The following is a 23,963-nucleotide window of genomic DNA, read 5'->3' as shown; positions in this document are numbered from 1 at the left end:
CATGAAGAGTTATGGGAGATCTTTTGGGGCATCTGGCTCTTGTCTCACTGGTAAGCTCTTGATCATATAGATTACTAGACTGGACATTAGGAAAAGTTTTTCCCTTACATCAAATTGGCTGGGATCCTTGGGGGCTTAGCTTCATTCAGCAGCTTGTGCGTGATGGATTCTCATGGGTGTCTCATCTGTTTTATTCCCTGGGACTGAAGGTCCCTCAGGCACAGGCAGGGCCTTAGACTCCCTTAGCCTCCCTCCTCTCTCCTTACGTGAGAACTGAACATATGGCATTTTCCCTTCGTGGAAACCCAGCACCAAACACAAATATACAAAGTTTTTGCTTGTGCATGGCAGCCCAACAAATCTTGTGCCTTACGTATAAGATTCACTTGTCGACTTTCCTTCTCTCCACCCTCTCAATCTTCTACAGTATCAATAACTCACAGCGCAGCCCCACAGCTTTTCTTTGTCTTGCTGACCTAGTGAACTAGGTGTCACCAATCAGACCACCAAGCAACTGTGTCTGATGCGTAAAGCCCTGAGGTGGAAGGGAAAGTGTCATGGTCAGCCAGTATGCACCTAGGAGCACCCGCTTCACCCCAGCAGCAATCTCCTGCAGCAGTCCCTCCCCCTTCACATCACCTGATGCTCAAGGCATGCTCCTGTCATGAGATTTGACGCGGAGGGACTACACACATTGGACAATTAAAAAGTTGAGAGGTCACCAACTCATTTATAACTTGTTCTGACTGGGGACTCCCTTTGGCAGCCTGGGGGCAGGAGGGAAGGGAGAAGGTGAAAAGAACTGCTGTGTTAAGGCCATAGTTGGTCTTTCCTTTTGTTTTTAAAGGACTTTTTAAAGCTGCTATGAAAACTAAATAACCACATGAATAAATACAAAAACAGAGGGACTTCAGAGCCCTTACATACTCCCTATATGATCAGTAATGTAAAATACACACTCCTATTTGCATTATCCAGGCTTATTGTTTCTCTCAGGCTAAGAAGAGTATAAAAATGCAGATCCTGTTATGCTGAAGTTAATGACAAAACTCCTATTGACTTACATGGGAAAAGTTTCAACCACTTTGTTTCCAAATACCTATAAAATGGGCCAGAAATGATCAGATAATCTCAACATGAAAGGCTATATTCTGTTCTCAGTCTGTCACTCCAGCCATCTATACTAGTCTAGATCTTTACATGCCAGATTGTTAATTTAGAATTACTATATTCCTAAGTGCAAATGCTAGATGAGATGTGCTGAGGTGTTCAAGGCCTGCTCTTAAATGCTGGCTCATGGTCTTCACTGTTTTTGGGTATAAGAAGCATTCAAGCGATTGTTGTTTGGCATTAAAAACAGGGTCATGTAATATTACTGTGCAAATACATTTGAAGTATATGCATCACCTTTTAAATACAGGCTTTTCAAATGAAAGAGACTATGGAATTTCAGTTCTTCTGTTTTGTGCCAAAAGCACTGTTATTTACACTGTTGATTATTAATTTCCTTGTTTTGTTTGTCTTAAAATTATCTCAGGACAGTAATAAAAGTGAAATGATTTATTATCTGACAGCCTCAGTCCAGATTTCAGTAGAGAAATAGAAGCTTCTATAGGTGTTCAAGAACCTTGCAAATTCAGACTAGTCACGTTCAGCACTTTATTTAAAATTTTCCTTTTTGGAAAGCTGTCGGTTCCTTTTATTACAGAATCACAAAATGGCTGAGGTTGGAAGGGACCTGTGGAGATCATCTAGTCCAACCCCCCTGCTCAAGCAGGTCACCTAGAACACGTTGCCCAGCACCCTGTCTAGATAGTTTTTGAGTATATCCAAGGATGGAGACTGCACAGTCTCTCTGGGCAACCTGTTCCAGTATTCAAGCACCCTCACAGTAAAGAAGGTTTTCCTTATGTTCAGAGGGATCTTCCCGTGTTTCAGCTTGTGCCTGTTGCCTGTTGTCCTGTCACTGGGCACCACTGAGAAGGATCTGCCCCTATCTTCTTTACACCCTCCCATCAGGTATTTATACCCATTGGTAAGGTCCCCCTCAGTCGTCTTTTCTCCAGGCTGAAGAGTCCCAGCTCTCTCAGCCTTTCTGCATTTGAGAGATGCTGCAGTCCCTTAATCATCTTAATACCCCTTTGCTGGACTTGCTGGCTCATGGTCAACTTGTTGTCCACCAGGACTCCCAGGTCCTTCTCCACAGAGCTGCTATCCAGCAGGTCAGCCCCCAGCCTGTAGTGGTTATTTCTCCCCAGGGGCAGGACTCTGCACTTGCCTTTGTTGAATGTCATGAGGTTCCTCTCTGCCCATCTCCCCAGCCTGTTGAGGTCCCTCTGAATGGCAGCACAGCCCTTTGGTGTATCAGCCACTCCTATCAGCTTTGTATCATCAGCAAACTTGCTGAGGGTGCACTCTGTCCCTTCCTCCAGGTCACTGATGAGTAAGTTGAACAAGACTGGATCCAGTGTTGACCCCTGGGGGACACTGCTAGCTACAGGCCTCCAACTAGACCTTACGCCTGCCTTGCACTTCTCCCTCATCAGTAATGCTTGTGGGTTTTGGTTTTTTTTGTTTCACATTCATTATACCCACCCTCCCCGAGACCATTCTCAGGAAAATGAGAATGATGAGACCATTCTTAGGAAAAGTACTCAAGAAAGCCTTAGAGCCCTAATCAGGAACAATACCATGGTGTCTTTTAGTGTGTACCTTTTAGTGATGCCATTTACAATCTAGCTTTGGTCCCGTAGGCCCAGGACGTGCCCTTCAGCATTGCTAATCCCTACATGGTGCAAGAGGTCACACCACATAAAATACGAAGATGTTGTCCTCCATTTCAGAAGGCATTTGACAAAGTGGGAATGGGCAATGCTGCCTGTGCTGCCTGGTAGCAATGTCTCTAGGGCAGACCTGGGGCACTCTGGGGTGCAATACTGGGTGACTACTAGCAGACAGGCTTTGTGCTGAGCCTTCTCTGTCAACAGAAACAAAGGCTTCAATGAGGACTGCAAGTCAGGCATTCTTGTCGATATCAAAAGTACTTTGATGGTAAAAGCTAAAGGAATGAAATTGATAATTTACCAGAAGAAAATATACCCTTGGTTTATGAGCACGGCCAACAGACATGGTATTATAGGGCAATGCAAACATGAAGCAACCATCTGTTTTCCTCTAGGCTTTAGCAGACCTTTTATTTTATTTCTATTTTAAAGAGCCTGTTTTACGGTCCATTTGCCCCCTCCTCCTTCCTTCTCTCAGCCCATCAGTGTGATGAGAAGTTAGTGTCCTTATCAGGCAAGGTTTCGGGTAATGCTTCAGTTTTATAGCCTCGGCCTTTCCATGAGCAAACATTCACAGCAACCTTTGGCCTTACCTGAGTTCTGCTGTTGTTAACAAACAGAAGTGCCACCTACAACACCAGAAGGACAGGCAGAGGTGAAGACAGAAAAGGGGATAGGAAAGCACCTGAGAGGAGGCTTGTATAGCCTATGTTTGACTCTGCAGCGTGGAAATCTGTTCCATCCTATTCAGAAAAAAAATCAATGTAGAGTATCTGAGAGGGAGATCTCAGAGAGATACCTGAGTATCTCCGAGAGAAAGAGAAAAGAGCGAACACACACAATGGGTCTAAACTGAACAATGATGAAGCAACGGATGTTGCAGCTGGCCATTTGGCCTTTATTTCTCTTGCTCCCACTGCTGCAACAAGTTGGTTCGAACAAGTGTAGTGACGACAGTTATGTGATCAATGTGATGCTCATGGATAGCATGGATTTCCCAGCAACTGGTCCTGATTTGAGGTCAGCCGTGGAGAAAGCCTTGGAAATGATACGAGGGCAATTCCAGATGGCAGGTAAGGCAATGGGTGTTGACTCTCCCTTTCCCACTGTGTTTTCTTGTCAGACTTAATGCTACAGCTCTCTACTGATCTGACCTTCTGCAAACTGCTTCTCAGACAGGCTCCTTGGCTGTCCGCCCTCCCTATGTAGCTCCTACAGAAGTAATGGCTCTCCCTCTGTGAAAAGAGAAATGCTATAGGCAGAACTACACTGGCTTTCATGGAAGCTGGGCAGACTCTTCCTGCATTCTTTTCTGGAGATGTTCAGTTGGGATTGGGAACACGGGATTACACAAGACCAGTGATCCATCCAGTCCGGTTACTGAGCTGTCCTTGCAGCAGAACCTAGCACTAATTCAACCTATCTCATAATTGCTAGACTATGAGAGATATACCATATGAAAAGTGAGACCTTCTCCTCTCCTGGTTGGTGTAGCCTGTACTGTTGGAGAAGACTTTTCATCTTGACCCCCAACTCTTGATCAGATTATGACTTGAAGTGTGAAGAGTCTGCAGCCCATATGTTTTTTGTCCTCATTCAGACTCACTGTAGATGATGCTTTTATTCACTTTAATATCTTACTTCTTTCAATATCACCAATCTATCGTCACTCCCTAGAATATCTAGGGACAAAAAGGTCCTTGAAAAATGATTCCGTTTTCCTCCTGCCTGCTAATTGAAGTGGTTTTTTTTTTCAATTTTTTTGGAAAATGGTGTCTCAGCTAGTTCCTACAGAACTCTAAAAATCTTTATCTGATAATGACCAATAGTTAATACTCAGTAGAGGAAGTCAACACTGGAGCAAATTCTGCAATCCCATACTAAGTAGTGGGAGTTAGGTAGGTGGACTTTCCGGTAGTTTTTTTGGGATTGGAAACACCATAGCATGAGACTACCTGTGTCGAAAAAAGAGGGACAGAGTATATTAGCAGTTATCTACATCTCATGATGCCGTTTTCTTCTACCTCTGTGTTGCAGGAATACAAGTGGAAGTCAATGCCACCTTCCACAGCTTTAACTCACCACTGTATGTCTCACAAGGCTGTCGTACCAGCACCTGTGAAGGTATGGAGCTCCTCAAGGAAATTTATGTGAGTATCAGGCTTCTTTTAGGCTAATTTCTTAAGAAGAAAAGACTTCTTCCTTGTGTGTGGTGTATGTATATGTATGTGTCTGTGTTATTATGTCTGTCTGTCTTTCGCTGATTTTTGAATCTGTAGTTCAGTTCCAAATAAATTTGACAGGGAGGTGGAGTTTTCAAAGACAAGATGTTCCTTTAGGCTTTGTGAAGACAAGCGGTCAAATACTAGAGGGAGACCCCAGAGGCTGTTATTAGACGTTTGATGGCAGTGTCAGCTAAAGCAGCCTCCTGCTTCCAATTGCTTACTCCCTCTGTTATATCTGCACAGCTCTGTGTGTGGCAACACAGCCAAAGTAATCCAGCTAAAAATAAACACCCAAACAGCCCAAGCAGAAAAAAAAAAGGCTATTTCCAGCTGGATCTTTTCCCCCATCTGGTTCACTGTGAGATTACTCAAGTACTTGTGCCAGCACAAAGGGGAGAGCTGTGCGAGGATGAGAATGTGCAGCTTGAGGTAGAGGGACTGTTAGACTGGCACTGTTACCAAAGAAACACTCATGGAACTATGTCCAGAGGGCAATGATGAAATGTGTGCTCACTTCTTACTAGAAATCAGAGAAGTCACATGGAGAAAAGATGTGAATACCCTAATGCTGGGAAATACAATTGGTGCCTTTCAACACATTCAAGAAAGCGTGTTTCAGTGGATTTGCTGATGTCTAATAACTTTAGCCTCTGAGTGAAGCTTTGTCAATCCAGTGTGAATTCTCTCATACTTAACAATGTATGAGCACATGCTACACTCTTAGTTAATCAAAAGTCAATCATGACACATAAACCAACTGGAAATCAGGCCTCATTAATTTTGATGGTCGTGAAAGGACTTTTTTCATGAAAGCTTCATAGGCACATAAATAATCTCATTTCTGATACACAGTATCTTGAAATTCCAAACTTTTTGTCTGCTCTGAGTGCAAGCGCCGTTCTGGTATGTAATTCCTTATCTGCGATTGCAACATACTGGTGCATTTATTATGCATTTTAATCCTAACATGTGCTCTGCTCCTCCCTTACTGCTTCCACTCTGCAGATCAAGAATTTAGTTCCCACAAAGTTTTCTCATATCTCTCAGTGAAGGTCATACTCTCACACGTGCTATTCTGTCCTCTTTATTTTCTTAGATAGCGCTCTGTGACTGTTCCTTCCTTTGCTCCAGATTTGTTCTTTTAACCTTTCTGTAGCTCCTTTCTTTCTCTACTCCTGCCTGTATTGAGTAAGTTCTGTGACTCCCTCTTAAACTCTGTAGTTTTCTTCGTTCTCCCACCCTGTTCTCTCTGACAGCCCTCTGCACTGTCCTCACTGCTGACCCTTTCTGATCTCTTGCAGAATAGTGGCACACTTGGCTGTGCTGTCATAGGACCGGCTTGCACTTATGCCACCTACCAAATGGTCTCGTAAGTATTAAAACACCTCTCCCTGCCAATATTATGATGTTAAAGATATGAACTCTTGCACAAAGTTGTTTTGTGCGCAACAGGCCAGCAGAGACATTGGGGCTGGGGATTCAGCAGACACCTTGGGCTCTGCAGAGAAGGCAGTAAGACTCTTATTCACAGCCACTGTGTTTGATGGAGAGAAATAAATCCTCTTCCAGAGCCCATCAGTGATTGCAGTGAACCCCCATTACTACCAGAAAAATGTTTATAAGGGGTCAAAACACTTAACTCTCCAACAAACACAGCAGGAAAGAGAGAGATTAGATGCAGTTATTGCAGTACTGCAGCAACCGAGGTCCTTCTGGGTGCATATTCAGTCACTGAAAGGGTCCTGAGTCACATGCTTCAAGAGAAAAGCCAAAAATCCCAACCACATATAGTAAACAGTGTTCATATAGTGAGCACCCAGTTTCATCCTAACCCTTCTACCTGAGAAAGCATTCCTGAAGAATGAGAGAATCTCTCTATGAATCCGTATAATTCTGTATTATATTATACATTATATGTTCATTGCCAGATATCAGGTAAGGTGTGAGCTGAACCTGCAGCCTGAGCATAATTCAGTTAAAAAAAGTGGTCAGTCATGACAAACAAATCCACATTTTTACCCAAGTAAATCACGGTCCCCTTTTTAAATTTTCCTAGTGTCTTGGCTTCACTGAGAGGTGCTGAAAAGGTAGGAATGTTTTTACCCCAATCTTTGTCTGCTTCCAGCTCCATATTTTTCAGGTGGGATGACCAGAAGTGAACACAATGTTCCCAGTGAAAGCATGTGATAGATTTATAGAATAATAAAAGAATAAAATCTTCCTTATGTATAAGACCACAATAAAATATTATGCAATATACCCCATTTTATTTATTGTGTCTCCTAACTGTATGTTTGATTTTCTAATCTACTGGATATGGAGCTGTCCAGAATAATGCCCAAGTGTTTTCCTCCGAAATTGACACAGTTAAACTGGTATCCAGTAAAAAGTACGGGTAGCAGAAGTTTGTGCAGAGCAATGAAGAGCACTAACCATCAGGCAGCAAGCTGGGTTTGCCCATGGTGCAATAGATTCGTAAATCAAAATAGGTGCCTTAACTTATAGCATACTAAACCAGCTAGAAAAATGTCCATTTCATTAGTGAGATAGTCCTCCTGATTCATTACACCTTCTGGGCCTCTTTCTGTTACACCAAATGTAAACTCTGTTTTTTGATAATGACAATGGCCTTTACCTGAAAAACAAAGTTATGTCGTAATAACGCCAACAGCTCTGATGGACGTGTTTTTTGCAGGCAAATTTCTCTGGCATAAAAGAACTCATCCCCTATTATAAGAACTGAAATATTTTGCATCTAACCTGATAACACTGCAACATCTAGAAAAATACTTTCATCTCATCCAACTCATTCTCTCTATGGAGAAAAATATTGTTGTTTCATCAAATCACTTCCAGCAGAGGGTTGCCTTATTTCATCTCCCTGACTGTTGCTGTTGTCCATCTCCCAAAACATGCCGTAGTGAAACTAAAAGACTTTTCCTTTGACTTGTAGGAGTAAAGCTTTTTGATGGCAATAAAACCCTCCCCCTCCAGCACTGCCTAATAAAGAGACCAAATCCATCCCATGCTAAAAATTACATTGGAGGGCAGGGAGTCCTCTGGCAATGCTCACAAATCAGAGAGGTGATAAAATCCTCCTTACTCATACAAAACTAACTTAACAGCATTACCAAGATGAGCTCCTTTCAAATTCCCTGAGCACATAGCTCAGATTTGTAAAGACGTTTTCCTGTCAGTTTACAAATGTTTACAGGCACCAAAGGTTCTTTTGTTCCATATAGTTTGACCAAAAGATTACTTGAGAAACTGCTAAGAGCGTGTAGCTTGTCATTTCAATTGGGTGGGGGAGTTTTCCTGGGAATATCTCCTATGCCCCCTTCTTGTGATCTGTTTTTCTAGCCTGGCCCCTAGAATATGTCATAAAGTGACCATCATCTCCTAGCTTTTGGGTGAATTGCTGAAAATAAACATATCACTTACAAGCCAGCTCCTGACAGGCAGCAAACAGCACCTAGTCCTCGATGGCAATCTGGGAGCAGAATCGGATGCGTCCTAGAGCCCTTAAACTGCTGTTGTAGCCCTTGGACTTAGACGAGGCACGGTACTGCAAGGGGCTGGAGAGGGAAGGTGCAGGGAATCGGGACGCTTGGAGAAGCTGCCTGGCATGCCCATTTCAGCAGGCTGATACTGATTTGAAATTTGCTCGTGTTCATTAGGAGCCTTCTGTTTCATGTTGAAGTTGCTGTTAAACTAATGCAGGACGCAAGATGAGCGGGTGCTAGGGGTGGAAATCACCTGGTAGCTGCCTTGCTGCGACAGCAATCCATTCAGACTTGTCCTCTTGTCTCTCCCCTCAGAGCTGACACAATGCTGAGCCTGCCTCTGATCTCTGTAGGGAGTTTTGGACTGTCCTGTGACTATAAGGAAAGCCTAACCCGCGTTCTGACCCCAGCCAGGAAACTGAATGACTTCTTCTATTATTTCTGGACTAATGTTAAGCTGCCATTCAAAACTACAGCCTGGGAATCTACCTACATTTACAAGAGGAATGAAAACTCGGAGGATTGCCTCTGGTAAGGTGCAGCTCCACATCTGTCCCAGCTGTTGTTCTGATAAACTCCATCTCCGTCTTGAGGCACAGCTCTTACAGGCTGTCCTTCAATTCCTACTCTTTTGGAGGTGCCGTACCGCTAACGAGGAATGAGAGCAGGAAAAGATGAATTATATCCTTTGGGTGTACCACATATCCCCAGTCTACTTTTAAGTATTCTCAAGCCTTGGAAATTCCAATGGACAGCATAATCCAAAAGTTGTCCCTGCTGGAAATACTTCATGTAAATAGCGTGGCATATGAGGGGCCCCCTCATCGGACTCCCTATAGATGTGTTTTAGGTTGGGGGTCTTATTAAGCTCTTTTAAAATTTCTTTGTGGCCACTATTGTTACTTTGAAATCTTTCCAAATGTGGAACAGTTGAACAAAATGACCCAAAATGATTGCAAAATTTAAGCTGTGCTCTCACCAGTTTGGAGCAAAGGAGACAGTTTTTACTTTGTGACATGATACGTCAGCCTGTGCTTGATTCTTGAGAATATTGAATCTTCTCCTTGCATAATCTCAAATACTGTTTTAGGCATGTAGATGCATTAATATACTGGTATTTATCATTACTCCTTATTTATTGACTGTCGTTCAGTTTTCAGTTCACGTGAATGTTTCTATGCTCTTTTGAATTTTTTTTGGTCAATTTTAGGACATGAAATATTGATTAATTCAATTACATCATCCCCTACTATTTTTACAAATGTACCCCAAGGGCAGCTAAGTATTCATGGAAATTATTATTGTTTATATTTCCAGTTCAGAACCTGAGGAACCTGCAGAATTGTAAGGAAAATCTAAAATGCTGTTGGCTTCAAAGTGATATAAGAATGTACTTAGAGAATATTTTGTATATGTGATTTTACAATTAAAATTATTTGCAGAATTGAGGGACCTAAAAACTGATCTCCTTTTCACTATTCTTGTAATAGTTAGGGACGTCTATTGTTTTCTCCTTTTCTTTAACTACAAACAACAACTTGACCACATGATGTAATTGCTAGGATTACCTCTCTTTCTTGCTTTGAAATGTGAGTGCACTTCTCTAATCTGCTACTACAATCCCTATTTCTCCGTATTTCCAGACATAACTGCCAATGTACTACACATATTTTAGCTATATCCCTTTAATCCTGCAAGTTTCATACTGTTCAGAGAAGTTAATTTATATAAGTTGTTATATGCAAAGTTTCATACCTTGTCTTTATTAATACTTCTGTTCTTTGTAACTTCAGAATTTTTCAAGCTCGTTTTCTTTGTTGTTGAATTAACAAAATATTTTAAAATCAATTTTGTATCTCTGCCCATTTTAGTGTCATTTTCCATCCTAATATAGTTGGGAAAAAATGTGTATCTTGCTCTGCTTTAATGGAAACTGTCAGCTTGAAGGTTTCTTACTTGTCTAATTTTAAAAAATACTTTTTTTTGCTAAAGCACAAAGTATGCCGCATGGGCTAACTGCCATATATATATAAAAGTGCATGAATGTTTGAATTGATAGCTGAGTTTATGCAAAATCAGGTATGTCCCAACTGTTTTTATATTCCTGTAAATTAATGATTAACTCTTCTGTTTCTGATAATAATGGAGAGAAAAAGATGCTTAGTATTCTACAGAACTAGGATCTCAATGTTGTTAGATCAGAAAGTTAAACAGTCTGAAAACAGAAAAATTTCTTTTTCCCTCTGCACTAACTTTATTTCAGATAGAATAACTCTTTTTAGATGCAACACATTGCGGCAAGAATAGGATTTAGGAGTTGGCTGTGTTTGCTTAATCTTCTAGCTAGCTTTTACTCGCTTGGCTTTTTTTGCTCTCCTCATTTCTTCCCTTCAATTTTTGACTGACTCAATATATATATTTTTTGTTGCTACATTCCTCCTTCCTCCTTTTCTTTTACCATCCGGGTGTGTGTGTGTTTTGTGATCTTGGTTCTTTCTGTAGCTCCCATTTACTCCTTTGGATCTTCCGATGTGTCTTCTAAGATTAGCCCCCATGTCTTTTTACAGCAGAGAATCCTAGCACTGTCTCTCACTAGAATTTTCCCATATTGCGATTTCTTTTCTTAAGTGTTAATGTCTTATCACATCGTTGTATTCTCTAAACCCATCCTTTGTATTACCAGGCTTAAATACCTTTGGGTGACGCTCCAGACACTTTTAATTCTTTCATGCTCTGCATTGACTTTCTTTCATTGGTGCAGAAAAACTGCTCCTTACCCTGTTACAAACACTGAACAGTCTATCTAGCATTTTGGCTTATTTTGGAGAGAAGGCTCTATGTGAATGTGAGGGGTGAGCAATTTTCTGACAATATCTGTGCTCCCTGCCTTGTATCAGGTACATGAATGCGCTGGATGCTGGAGTCACACAATTCTCTGAAAACCTGAAGCTCAAGGAGATTTTAAGGACTCCGGAGCAGCTTAAAAAAGTTGTGAAAGATCCGCACCGGAAAAGCAATGGTAAGGGGGGCTGAGGGAGCACTCTCCCTTGCAGGTAAGTTGCTATTCCCTGAAAATCAATCCGACCCCTTAGTTACATTTTAAGGACAGTCTTTCCACAGAAATGGTGGAAGGCACACGCGCTGTTTCACATTGGTGCAAACATAAGCTGGCACAAAGTTCTCAGATTCCTTTTTCCCTTCCTAGAGAATATGGGGGACTACTGTGGTTCCAGAGGCCTTTGGGGGTTAGTTATGCCACTGAGGTATGACATTGTCTTCTTATGAACCCTCTTTTGTGAAAGATTCAGAAATCACAGCTTTGAGCAGGGCCTTGAATATTACAAGAATGCTTAGTTCTCTACCATTCCTCTGTTTGCAGCAGCTCTGGTACACATACAGGCATTGTCTGTGCAGTAAAGGGGCACTTCTTCAGGAACTGGTCCATCTAAACTAGAGACACTGATAAGTAACACTTCATCTTCTAATAAGACTATGCACCTGGCATCAACAGGCAAAGTGAGTGAGAGTGATAAAGATAGTGGAACTGTCTGTTACTTGAATGCCATTTGTCTTAGAAACGTTCATATTCAGTAGCCTATATTGCATCAGAATTGCTAATACTTACCTGGGTGAAGTAACGGTAATGCCTTGGTGCAGTCAAACATAACATGGGGCAGGCGTTGAGGGACCTTTTACCACTCTGCTTTTCCTCAGATATCCCAGTCTCATTGCAGATTGTCTGTAGCTCTCTGCCTGGGTCTCAATACAGCACAGGATGCTTCAGCCCAAGAAGCTTGCACAGGATGCTTCAGCCTACTGCCTGCTGCTCAAGCACTGGGAGTAAGCAAATGTCCTCTCCTTACCTGTATGTCTCCATTTTTGCCCAATCTGTAGTGATCATCATGTGTGGTTCTCCAGCTGACGTCAGCTCTGACCTAGGGACGGAGGAAGTGGATGACGACATAGTTATCGTCCTGATAGATCTCTTCAAGTAAAGTATCATCTCTGCTTTTCCTCATTTCTCTGCAGTTTGTTGCAGGACAGAGATAATGGAAATAGTATGAGTGGAACTGTTGCATTGAAGAAATACTCTCTCACAAAATGTTTTTCATTGCTGTCCTTCCCTATGTCTTGCCATTTATCTAAGCTGTTTAGTGCTTAAATTGTGGAACATCCTCTACAGCATCTGAATTGGTTCACATAAGACTTTTCTAAGGCAGCGACCAGAGTAGGTAGAGTTGACTTCATACCGTGCAATCCTGACCTCACTGCGGAATCCATTAGAGAACCGTAGAAGCTGATGTCAGAATGGTCATGAGATTGTATATTTTTCATACTATCTATCCAACCAGACAATTACATAAGTAACCTTGCAGGATATTTTTCTAGGCTTTGTTTATTCTGTTTTTAAATGACTTAAAGGGTGAGACAACCCTTTCGTTCACTGACCAACCTCTTTATAACTACATAAATCTAAATTTTCAGAGGTGTTTCTTAGTATTCAGCCTAAGTACTCCATTGTTCAATTTCATCTTTATAATGGGAAAATAATTATAGATGAGGATTGATATGAACTGCCATATCAGTGGTAGTGTGCATTAACAAATAAGAGGACCAAGGGCTGATCTCCGGCCCTAAGCCTGACTGACACAGCATAGCTTGCATCCATACAGCTAAACTGTCTTAGATGTCCAAATTGCCTTAATGGCTCCCATCATCTTGGCAAGTCACAGTCTGGGAGAAAGCTAGTTGGCCTGGGCCAAAACCATGCCAAGGACTGTGCTGGCAGCTTAGTGGTATGAATGATCACAAGTGTGTATACCCATGCCTTGGCCTTATTTATTTCACTGTTGATGTAACCGAAGAATCCATGAAATTTCAGGGCCTATGGGACATCCCAGCCCTCACTTCAAAAGCTGCTCTTGATAGGGCAGGACTGAGGCACTTTGGAATAATGACTTCAGGCATTTAACTTTTAGGTCCAAGCATTTATTGGAGCCTGCAGTTCAAGTTTCAGCGGGATCTGCTCTGTTCTATCCCCTTTCAAAGTTCATCGTATATGCGTACATTTTTCAGAAGTGCTGCGAACAGCCTTAGTATTTTCACAACTTTATCCAGGCATTAAGAACTCCCAGATGCTTTTCCTAAGGCAACAGTTCCTCTTTCTTTTTAAATGCACAGCAGGGACTTACTGATGCTGCATGTATAATTGCCTCAGTTCTCCCCTTTACAATAGGAGAGGAAGATTAGGGGCTCCTCTGCTGTGATATATGATCTTCTGAAACAGACAACTGCCTCAGCCCATCTTATGGGTTGCCTTACTTAAATTTGCTACATACCCCTCTGATTTTGCTAAATATCTCATGTTATTCATAGAACACAAACAAAATACAGCCACATGTTAGATCCAAACTCAAGCAGTAGCAGAAGACAGTAGGCAAAATCCCATGCTTCTCCGGCAGTGAAGTTCCTCAGGTAAAGCAATGGATTTAAATTTTCTTCAGCCCTGAATCCTCTGGCAGCCAGGACACAAACACTCAGTATTTAAGTCAGCTATTGCCAGGGGAGGGGGGATGCTGTAGGATTATCCAGTCTAGTGGAGTCTAATGAAGTTTCCTTTTCACCTGGATAGTTCATCTGGATAGTTCAGTCCAAGCCGGACTGAAAGTCGCTTTGAAATTCTCTAGGGTGAAGAGTGCAATGTCAAAGTCGGACAGCTCAATGAATGTCTGGGACAGGGTTCTGGAGTCAGGATCCCATCTCATGCTTGTGGAGCAGAGCCTGTGGCCTCCAAAAACTCTTACTATGGTGCTAAATGAAAAAATAAAAGGATGATCAAACATGAATAATGAGAGAAAGCTCATACAAAAAGAGTTTTAATCAGTCTAGCTGTAGCAATGATAAGTACTGCTACTTGACACTAATATGTATTAATAAATTCCTCTATAATACATTAATCTAGTGGTTGCCAGACTAATCGGGGAAGCACTTCCAGATGGCCTGTCAGGATGATGAAACTAAAGACACCTGAAAGCTACAATCCTTCCTGCTTGTTTCAGCATAGTTTGCAAGTTTGCATGGTTTTCTCTGATTTTTCCTAGCTCACTGAATTAAAGGATCAAATCAAAAAGCTGCTTTCTGCACCTGTCTAATTCTTTCACACCTTCCTGGTAAATGTTTTCAGTGCAAATCCTGCTGTGATCAATTCTAGCATGAAATATCAAAATTAGAGGAACATGCAGAAGAATGCAAAGTCAGAAACTATAACATGAAGAAACTATAGCTTCCAGCACTATAGATACCAAGAAGATACTCAGTTTTAATAAATGTAAACTCCTGCTTGAAAGAAGAGGAAAAAACAGCCCAGAAACAAAACAATTATAATAATAACAATAATCCTCATTACAACTATTGAATTTCAGATTGAGAGATCTCCCTGATGTTGTCTTTTTATGTAGTTAAGCATAGAAGCTGCAACCAGGGAATGAACAATATTAAGGGTTGTGTCCGTGATGAATTTTTATTTTTAGAACCGCTGCGTTAATCTGTTAATTAACAGTTCCACTGGGGAGAGGAGAATGACTCTGTTGTGGTTTCTGCTGTCCCTGTTGTTGATTGTCTGGGGGGCTCTTGTGCTTTGCTCTGCAGTAACACGTACTTCAAGGACAACAGCTCAGCCAGTTACATGCAGAATGTACTTGTCCTGACCCTGCCACCAGCTAATTACAGCTTGAATACCACAGAGACTGAGGGAGCCCTCCAGGTAATCACACTACTTTATATCAGATCACTATCAATCAGTTGATATCAGTTCAGTTGATTCATGTTCACACACTAGGAGATGCAAACTAAAAATGCAACTGCAATCAATCCGCTGATATGCTGTTATGTTGATATTTTCTTACATTAGCGCAGGAGAACATTTAGTTCTGCTATAATGATGTAAAAATAAAATATCGTAAGACAAACATGCAGGATCTCATATTCCTGCTTTGTGATGTTCAATTCAATCTTCTTGTCTGGTCTGCAAGTGTCGTGTTCATGGGGCTTGCAGGAGACTTGTAAACACATGACCTTCTTACACCACTTTTGGGTGGCTGACAACTTAATCGTGTTTTCAATGTGGCTGCAAGACATCATTGAAGGAGGGTCTATATGTGCAATAGGGATGTGAGTCTGGAAAGTTCAGAAACTAATAATTGTTGGCTGATTCGTGTATGCAGATATGTATAAGCAGCAGCAACCATTGTTGTTTCTGTCCAGTGACTTTGCAGTTAAATGTTTCAAAAAATAGAACTTTTTTTCTGGAGGAAATATTTCTATTTTTAATTTCCTGAAAAGCAGAAGCTACCTAAACTTTATGTCTGCTGTGTGAAATGGTTATGCTTGCAGTCTGCTCAGGAACCAGACCCTACACGTAGAGTTCCTCCAAGGATTTGTGGCGTTGCAATCCAACTCTCTGGCAGGGAGCCTGAAGCTTCAAGCTGGATTTACAGGGCTCTCAGATCCCCCAGCCCTGGCCTAAGGCTTTTCGAGCGCTCTATGGCAGCCGGATGGAAATTCTGGCACAGCTCCCTGCCCCTGAACTGTGGCCATCTGGAAGCCTAGACTCGCTGGCATCACACCAGATTATCTGTACAGAAAATCTAATCCAAAGTCAGGAGCTTTGGGTCCTTCTGAGTGGACCTGCTCAAGACCCACAGTACAGGATTTATTGAATCCTTTGCTCCAGGATCAGCATGCCAGAGCTTCCGATGGGCCTCTTATAGTCCAAAGTTTTCCCTACCTCTCTGTGTTCAGACACCAAAAACATCTTGCAGGCCTCTATTTTTCCAAGTAATAATGCTGAAGTGGCATCGCCCATATACTCACTCAGCATTCAGCAGCTTCTGCCTTTCCATTTTGGAGTTTTTGCCAAATAATGACCATAAAGGATGTTGAAATTCTAGGCAGAAGCATGAACTCTCAAGTTGCCATTTTTCTTTTTCTCTGTTCTAGCTGGACAATGACTTTGTTCTTGGCTATTTTAATGCAGTCTTACTTTTTGGACATATTCTGAAGAAATTCATCTTCTCCCAGATCCCAGTTTTGCCTCGTAGTTTCATCGACGAATTCCGAAATGTCACTTTTGAAGGTAATATAGTACTATCCTGAACAGAATTCACTAAATTGATGGGGGGAAAGAAGTTTGTTTTTAAGCAGTCTTGGGATAAGTGCCTTCTACACCAAATAAGTCTAAGCTCCTCAGTGAGTTCTATTCCCACTGTTTTTTTTCCCCTGTTTTATCACTTTTTTCCAATTATGTTATCGGTATTAACAAAAGGACTATATGGTAGTCATGTGCAGAATCCCCTCAGTGTGTGCAAAACAGAAGAGGCAGAAAGCCAAAGTGAGGGACATTTGAAACATTACAATTAGGAACACACTGAGGACAAGATCCCTTTCTGAGATGTGGTCTTTTCCTGCTGCTTTGAAAGTATAAAGGAACCTATAAGGAATATTCGTGCCTAAGGAAGTATGGAGAAAGGAGGAGAGATAGAGCTTCCAAGTCAGTGGAGTAGGAGGATAGGCACAAGCCCCTGAAGCCAATGTCCTTCTTTGACTAATATAATGATTTGCTCCTGCTGGTACAGAAAATTGAGCTATCTGTAGGGGAACTGTTTGGAGAATGAGAAAGGACTTGGAACGGTGAAGCATATGGGTGGATTTCAGGGTTCGTGCTTCCCAAAGAGACAGACTGGCATTCAGATTTTATTTTCAACTTACCACAAGTTGTTAAATTGTGACAGCGTCCTTTCTAAACTTTGTCCCAAAGATGGACCATGAAAAACTCAGCATCAGTCTCTGAGGCAAAAAGGGAGGAGATCATTGCCAAAGTGAAATAATGATGCTGACCTTTAGAAAGGATAAAATAAGTCATCAGCAACAGCAGCAAAAAACTATCTAAAGCTGGTTGAAAAGACTTTCCTGAAAAAAGAAAGGAAAAAATGGAGGTGAGATTTTCAGGAGTGGTGGGAATTGGCTTAGCTTGTGCTCTTCTTGTTATGAGTGACTTCATGAGAGCAAAGCCAAGCCAACACTGAGTAGCTTAGAAAATTCCACCTTAAATCATTGGAATGTGCTACATAGGCAGTTTTTCAGTGTGTACATTTGCTGACATAAGGGGGCAAGAGGTTAAAGAGAAAAAAAAACTGGTTAAAATAATATTATTAGAGCCAAGTAGGTAACTCTCAAAAGAGCAAGAGGAATGAAAGTGTGTCTGTATTTCCTTTCTTGCTGATAGACTCAAATTGAGGATGGAAACAGGCAATTTCTCTTCTCATCTCTAAAACAGTTCCTTCAAGGGAGGTTACTCTGACATTCTTGGTATGCTGAAGAAACCTAATAAATGTATCTTTTCAATGGCTAGAGGGAGACCTTTCCTTTTGAGTGCAGTCAGTTCAACACCTTTTACTGGAACTGAATCCAGATTTTGTAGAAAGAAAAGTAGCGTGCTATTATTAAGGGAGAAGCAGAGCCAAACTGTGTGGATATGTGTCCTAGAACATACATGGAGAAGGAAGAAAAGATCCCAAGCATCAGAAACCTTTTTATCTCATTCTTCCTGTCACATATTTGTGTTTTTGACAATACAAGCCCTCTGACTAATTCCTTGTGTCCACAGGCGCACTGGGTCCTGTGACTCTAGATGAATTTGGAGACATAGATGTCAATCTGACCTTGCTGTACACGTCACAGTCCGCACATGTACGTATGTCCAGAGTGCAAGTGTTCAACCATAGATAAGAGAGGAGAAACAAAATGTCCTGCACTATGGCGTAAGGATGACGAAAACAACTACCGTAGAAGCGGTGGCATGCCAAGGCGTTTTGTGCATGCTGGGAGGGGGTCAGGAGAGGTGTGCTGGAGGCTGACAGGACTGACGTCAGGCAGTGACTCAGTAAATGAAGTGCAGCTGGTAATCTGTGGGACTGCTACATTTCTTTTTGGGGAAGGGGAGGAATGGCAGCCAAACGTATGGCTTAGTTGAGGGACACACCTCTGTAGCAGAAAGAGCAAGAATTACTGTGTTTAACTTTGAGCAATACATTTATTAAGGTAGTTTGAAGCATGGGGTAAGAAAGAGAGAGCACAGCTACTGACTGCATTTCTTCACTCCTACACCTGTAGTTCAGGACTCTCCTGTATTTCGACACTCACAAGAATGAGACACATGTGCTGACTGCCAGTCCAGATTTTGTCTGGAGAAGCCACAAGCTGCCTAATGATACTCCAGGCTCTGGTGAGATACCCATTAAACCCACCTCTTCTAAGAAGACAGTACTAAGGTCCCACCAGCACACCACCTTAACACTGCTCCCAGCTAGTGACAATAGGAGCTGGAGATGGAACAGTATCTTTTCTTCTGCTGCTCACACCCTCATGTTCTCTGCATCCAGCCCAATTCTAAACCTGCATTTCTGTTGAGCCACTGCTACGTCTCTTGTAGACTCCATACAGTACCAATGACTGCAGGCAGTAACATGCCATGGGTTGGAAGAGGTCACACTGGAACATAAAGCTTTACTATAAGATTGTGATGGTGTGAATTGCTTGAAGGACCGTTCAGGAAAGGCATCAGAGTTAAAGTTATCATGTGTTATCTGAGTCTGCATTTCTGTATCCCTCGTGCAGCATAATGGCTTTTGTCTGCCCCTTTAAGCCTACTGGATGGAGTTGGGGAGAGGACAGAGGTGCAGATTTAAGGAGTTCGTGCTTCTTCATTTCCACAGTTCCCTGCTGCAAGCCTGTTCCCATCAAGTGACCCAGTACCAGAGGCAGGGGGAGGAGGGCAGAGAGTGGGGAACAGCCCTTTCTGCATTCACAGTTTGGCTCCACCATCTCGTTCTCTGAAGCCTGAACTGCATAACTCCTGACTTGACTCAGTGTTTGGATTTTGGAAATATTGACTTTCATGTTGGAAAAGTCTATGATAAACACTACAAAAAAGTTTTAAAATAGCTCCTGGTTAAGTATGGTGCAGTATGGTCCAAACAAACTTAGCCAGCGGGAGGGCGCCTCAGCAAAGATCTGCTTAGATTAGCTGCTTCTGTGCTGGCACAAGCACTGTTTCAGACCTCATCAGGAAGCTTTCTCACAGACTAAAAAATGCCCCAGGACAGGTCTTGGCTACAGCATGAAGCACCTCTCTATGTGGAACACAGGGGACAGAACCAGTTGGCGACATCACGTTTAGGCTTTCCATTCTTATTAGCATCCGTAAGTTTGATATATTGAAGTTCCACATAAATTTCTGCTCTATTTGATATTTCACACCATGCTTGTCCAGAGTCCAAGTTTGTTCCTGTTAACTGGCTTAGTGGAACCAATTTTCCATTCATATCAAACCTGGTAGCTTTTCTTAGCCTTTTGAATTAGAGGTCTGAATAGTGCTATCTAGGGCTGTCCATCCATTAATCCCTTGCAGATCATGCATTGGTTCCTTTGCTAGCAGAGCATTTGCTTTTGTGCAGCTTTGACTGCCATCAGCTAGTGAGATTAGTTATTCAGCACACGTGGTCTATAGGAGAGCTGGCTCCTTGGAGATAGAAAATGGGAGACTAGATTATCATTCTGTCTCCATCCAAACTTTAAATCTGAAATCCTAGAAATCACTAGCTGCTTCTCTGTTGAGCTTTGGGTGACTCTTGGATAGAACGGTTGACCCGTCTTCTTATTCAGCAGAGCAGAGCAGAGCCTTGCTAAGCTGAGCACTTTGGGGTTGTTTCCCTGTATAGACTGCGGCCATATGGTGATTGGCAATGGTAAGACACGTTCTTCAGGGTATGATATTGAAGATATCTGCATTGGCAGTGATTGAATGGGGTTAGTGCACAATGGGACAGTGTTCAGCTGAGTCATTCACATCGGCACGCTTCAAGAGGTTCCATTGTTATTAGCTAAAGGCCACCATTAGATTACCTCTGTTAGGGACTATTAGACTTACCTGTATTAGGGCATGTTATTATGCAAGCATAGATAACCTGAGGAACAAACACTTCCTGATAATTAACAGTACATTCACAATAAGGTGGTGTGCGGAGTCAAACTTTTTTATTCCTCAGTAAAGTAAACCAGCTCACTTCAAATTAGGTCTTGCCCCTCCTAAGAGAAGCTAGAGAGTGTGTTCAGGAGCAGAGGTGCATGGCCAGAGTCCTACGGGAACTGCCAGAAGCAGGTAGCAGTGACAGTAGAGAAACAGGGGAGATGGCACCAGCACTGACCTGACTCCGACTGGGCAGCTCTGAGAGGAGCAGAGGGAGCTGAGCTGAGCTCTCACTTGTCAGCTCTGGTCACCGCTCAGAGAGTCTCCTTTGGCATGACTGCATGGCCTGCTTGTGCGGAGACAATAATGAGCTCCACACCAGCCACATGCTCTCCCTGCTCTCCTGCTTGCTGCCTGGCCACAGCCTTCTCAGTGTCGCTTCAATCCCAGTCTCACCCATCCCCATGTTTGAGAATTGCAGAAAGCCAGTACCGCCTAATCTGGTTGCTTAACATTCAGCTCTTAATGAAGGCCTGACTTTGCTGCCAAACTACGCTAAACCAAAACCAAACTGCTTCCCAAAGTCAACTAGTTATTTTTTTTCCCACATTTTAAAAAATAAACTTTCCTCCAGTGTGATTTCTAAATAAATACATCCCTCCAAAGGCTACTTTTTATAGCCAAAGTTTGAGTAATCATCAAGATTTGACAAAGCCAGACAGAACTTTACAACCAGAAATATTTTTTTTCCTCCAGGGAGGAGAACAAACACAGCAATCAGAGCCCAGCTTCTTCCTAGTCTGTAATTGAGAGCAGCTGACCCAATTCTGCTACCCTCCTCTCTCCTGGCATCCCGTGATATTAGGGATTTCATCCAAATTTTTCCATTATTCAGAAAGCTTTAACTCTCACTCTACACATGAATAAAATCTGCTTTCCATTATGCAAACATTTCTGCTTTATAGAGGACCTGAAAACAGTTAATTTGTGATGCACTATCCTTTTGTTTGTTGTAATACTAATGGCCAGGAGATGGTAGCAGAGGCTCAGGAACAAGAAATTGTAGTTTTCCCCAGAGTTCCCACTGGGAACTTGAACCTGCTGGTCTTTAAACTGCAAGCCACAGTGTACAAACTTAAGTTTCTGAGGATTCTTAGGAAATTCCTTCTGAAATTGATTTCCTATTGGAGAGAACAGTCCACCCAGTAGCACTTGTAATCCCAACACACTGTGTCTACAGAAGAGTTTAGAAGCGAGTCCAGTCTCCAAAGCTCTGCCTACAACAACTTTAGAGCAGCTTTAAACAACTGGGCCAATAAAGGAAGAACCCAGCTGCCAAATGTCGACAAGACTGCATATGTTAAAAGTAGCACCATCATTTTCACCCTGATATTTCCTTGGATAACAGGTCTTTGCGAGAAACGCCTTTTGAATTTACAAGCCACTGTAATCCGTATCAGCTCAAATTCTGGATAGAAATTGTGGTCCTCAGATCCTTCAGACCTGAAGTGAATTATGTCAGTAAAGGCTTTGAGTGAGAAAGGTAGGAGTTGCTGAGGAAAAATTCACTGTGAAAGAGGAATATGTCCCACTGGTTTGGTGCACTGCTAGACTGTAAAGCAAAAGATTGCTCTTTTTCAGCATTAGAAAGCCTCAATCTGACCATCATCACTGATTAATGCTTTTAATGATAAAAAACAGTAGGGACTAAATCGTTGTGCCCCAATTTTGAGAAAGCTTTATCCAAAGCAGTCAATGAAGAGCCCGTTTTGCATTAAGCCAAGAGTATGCTGGGCGCAAACAATGTTTCCTGCCTGCTGGTGACTCTGCACCTAAATAACAGTTACTGGATTTCAAATGGTCAACTGCTTACTTCATCTACATCCCCATCTCAGAGAGAGTTATACCCAAGGTTTGCCACCACCATCCACTCTTCTGAAATTATTACAAGGAGTAATTTGGCCTCTTCATTTTTTAAAACATGGTTACTGAGAAACAGTCAGCTTTATTCCTGGGCTGTCATAGTTTCTTTTTAAAGAGGAGAAGACCTGGAAACTCTGCTTCTGAGCTGATGTGAGGTTTGGTACTGTTAAATTCACTTCCTACCTGAGTGTCCCTACTGAACGCCCATGCCTCAGGTACTTGTGCAAGACTGCACTGCTCCGGTTCCTGCTTCATCCTGCAGTGAAATGGGGCGGGCATGTGTCATCTTTTTGGCTGGACTTTACCAAAGCTTCTGAGTTCAGGTGTGACCAAAAAAATATCCCTACTCAGCAACTGTGAATTGTGTATTTGTGGGTGAGGGTAATTTTTTTTTAAATATAATGTTCTTTGTCAGTGTCTGTGATCAAGTTGTTTACTTTCCAATTTTTCCTTTCTGCAGGCCCACATATTTTGACTATTGCTGTCTTTACACTCGCTGGAATTGTGATTCTGGTTCTGATCATCTCTTTACTGATTCTAAGGTACCAACCCGTTTGTCCCTTTGTTTGTCCTTAAACGATTTTTCCCTTTAGGCAACTCCTTTGATCTCTCCTTGAAGAGCCTTTCCTTATGTTTCCCTACACACCTGGGTGGTTGCCTTCAGTGTACACCTTTCAGTATCTGCCAGGTAGTGTTTACATCCATAGTGTTGCTAGGTCAGGCAAATAATCATGAGAGAAGATGCTCAGAATTATTGCACTCACTGAAAAGCTCTGCTTCCTACACATATACAGAAACTTATGTCTCAGATAAGTCTATAGACTTTTTCTCATTTACTGCCTGACTTTAGCCCACTTGGAGTTCCCTTTTATTTCTTTAACTATCTCGTGATATGAAAGTTCAGCCTGGAAGGGTGTATCTGTCTTAAGTCACTATACGAATCAGAACACCAGGAGGTTTTGATGTTTTTGTCACATGGACCCATCCTGTCTCTTAGTTTCCTCCAACTCAGTCCATCTCCTCACATACAGACTTTTCTCACAGCTAGATTTTTCTTGACTGTAACACAGTTCAGCTTTATAATAATGGAAAAAGCAGAAATAGAAATCAGTGATGGCTCCTTTCGCTGGAAGAAATGCCACTCCATTTCCAAAGTGTATTTTTTTTCCTATTTAAAGAATTTATCTTACCCAAGAGTGTTTCTAGTAGCTCAGGATCTGTCTTTGCTGTATATCAGAGAACTCCATACAAAGTAAGAAAATCAGGTCTTAAGAAAATCTGATTAAAACCAGATGCTACCCAGACACTGCTGTTTTGACTGTACCAATCTGCATTGCTAACTATGGTTTTCCAAGAGGGAGAAATCAAAGATGAAGGTATATAACTATTGCATATCCAGTTGTTCTCAGGAAACAGAAAATCTAATTATTCCCACGTCTAAGCTGTAACATATAAATGAACAGGTAAAGTTAATCTTTTTTTAATGGTTTTGTCTTGTTGTAAA

The 23,963-nt window shown here is 41.9% G+C and overlaps 1 protein-coding gene across 1 annotated transcript in view; it reads left to right on the top strand.

The window, feature by feature from the left end:
- Positions 1–3,333: 3,333 nt before the first annotated feature.
- Positions 3,334–23,963, top strand: part of GUCY2C (guanylate cyclase 2C) — a 48,694-nt gene continuing 28,064 nt past the window's right edge. Inside the window, exons 1-11 of the mRNA XM_009665300.2 lie at positions 3,334–3,856; positions 4,821–4,933; positions 6,310–6,377; positions 8,827–9,042; positions 11,409–11,530; positions 12,406–12,502; positions 15,160–15,274; positions 16,510–16,645; positions 18,176–18,258; positions 18,682–18,793; positions 22,920–23,001. Of these exons, the coding sequence (XP_009663595.1) occupies positions 3,643–3,856; positions 4,821–4,933; positions 6,310–6,377; positions 8,827–9,042; positions 11,409–11,530; positions 12,406–12,502; positions 15,160–15,274; positions 16,510–16,645; positions 18,176–18,258; positions 18,682–18,793; positions 22,920–23,001 (1,358 nt within the window). The 5' untranslated portion in view covers positions 3,334–3,642. The remainder of the gene's footprint in view (positions 3,857–4,820; positions 4,934–6,309; positions 6,378–8,826; positions 9,043–11,408; positions 11,531–12,405; positions 12,503–15,159; positions 15,275–16,509; positions 16,646–18,175; positions 18,259–18,681; positions 18,794–22,919; positions 23,002–23,963) is intronic.

This window comes from Struthio camelus, chromosome 1 (assembly GCF_040807025.1).
Source record: "Struthio camelus isolate bStrCam1 chromosome 1, bStrCam1.hap1, whole genome shotgun sequence".
NCBI classification, from domain to species: Eukaryota; Metazoa; Chordata; class Aves; order Struthioniformes; family Struthionidae; genus Struthio; species Struthio camelus.
Note: the sequence above shows the minus strand (reverse complement) of the source record. Positions and strands in the feature narration are given on the sequence as shown.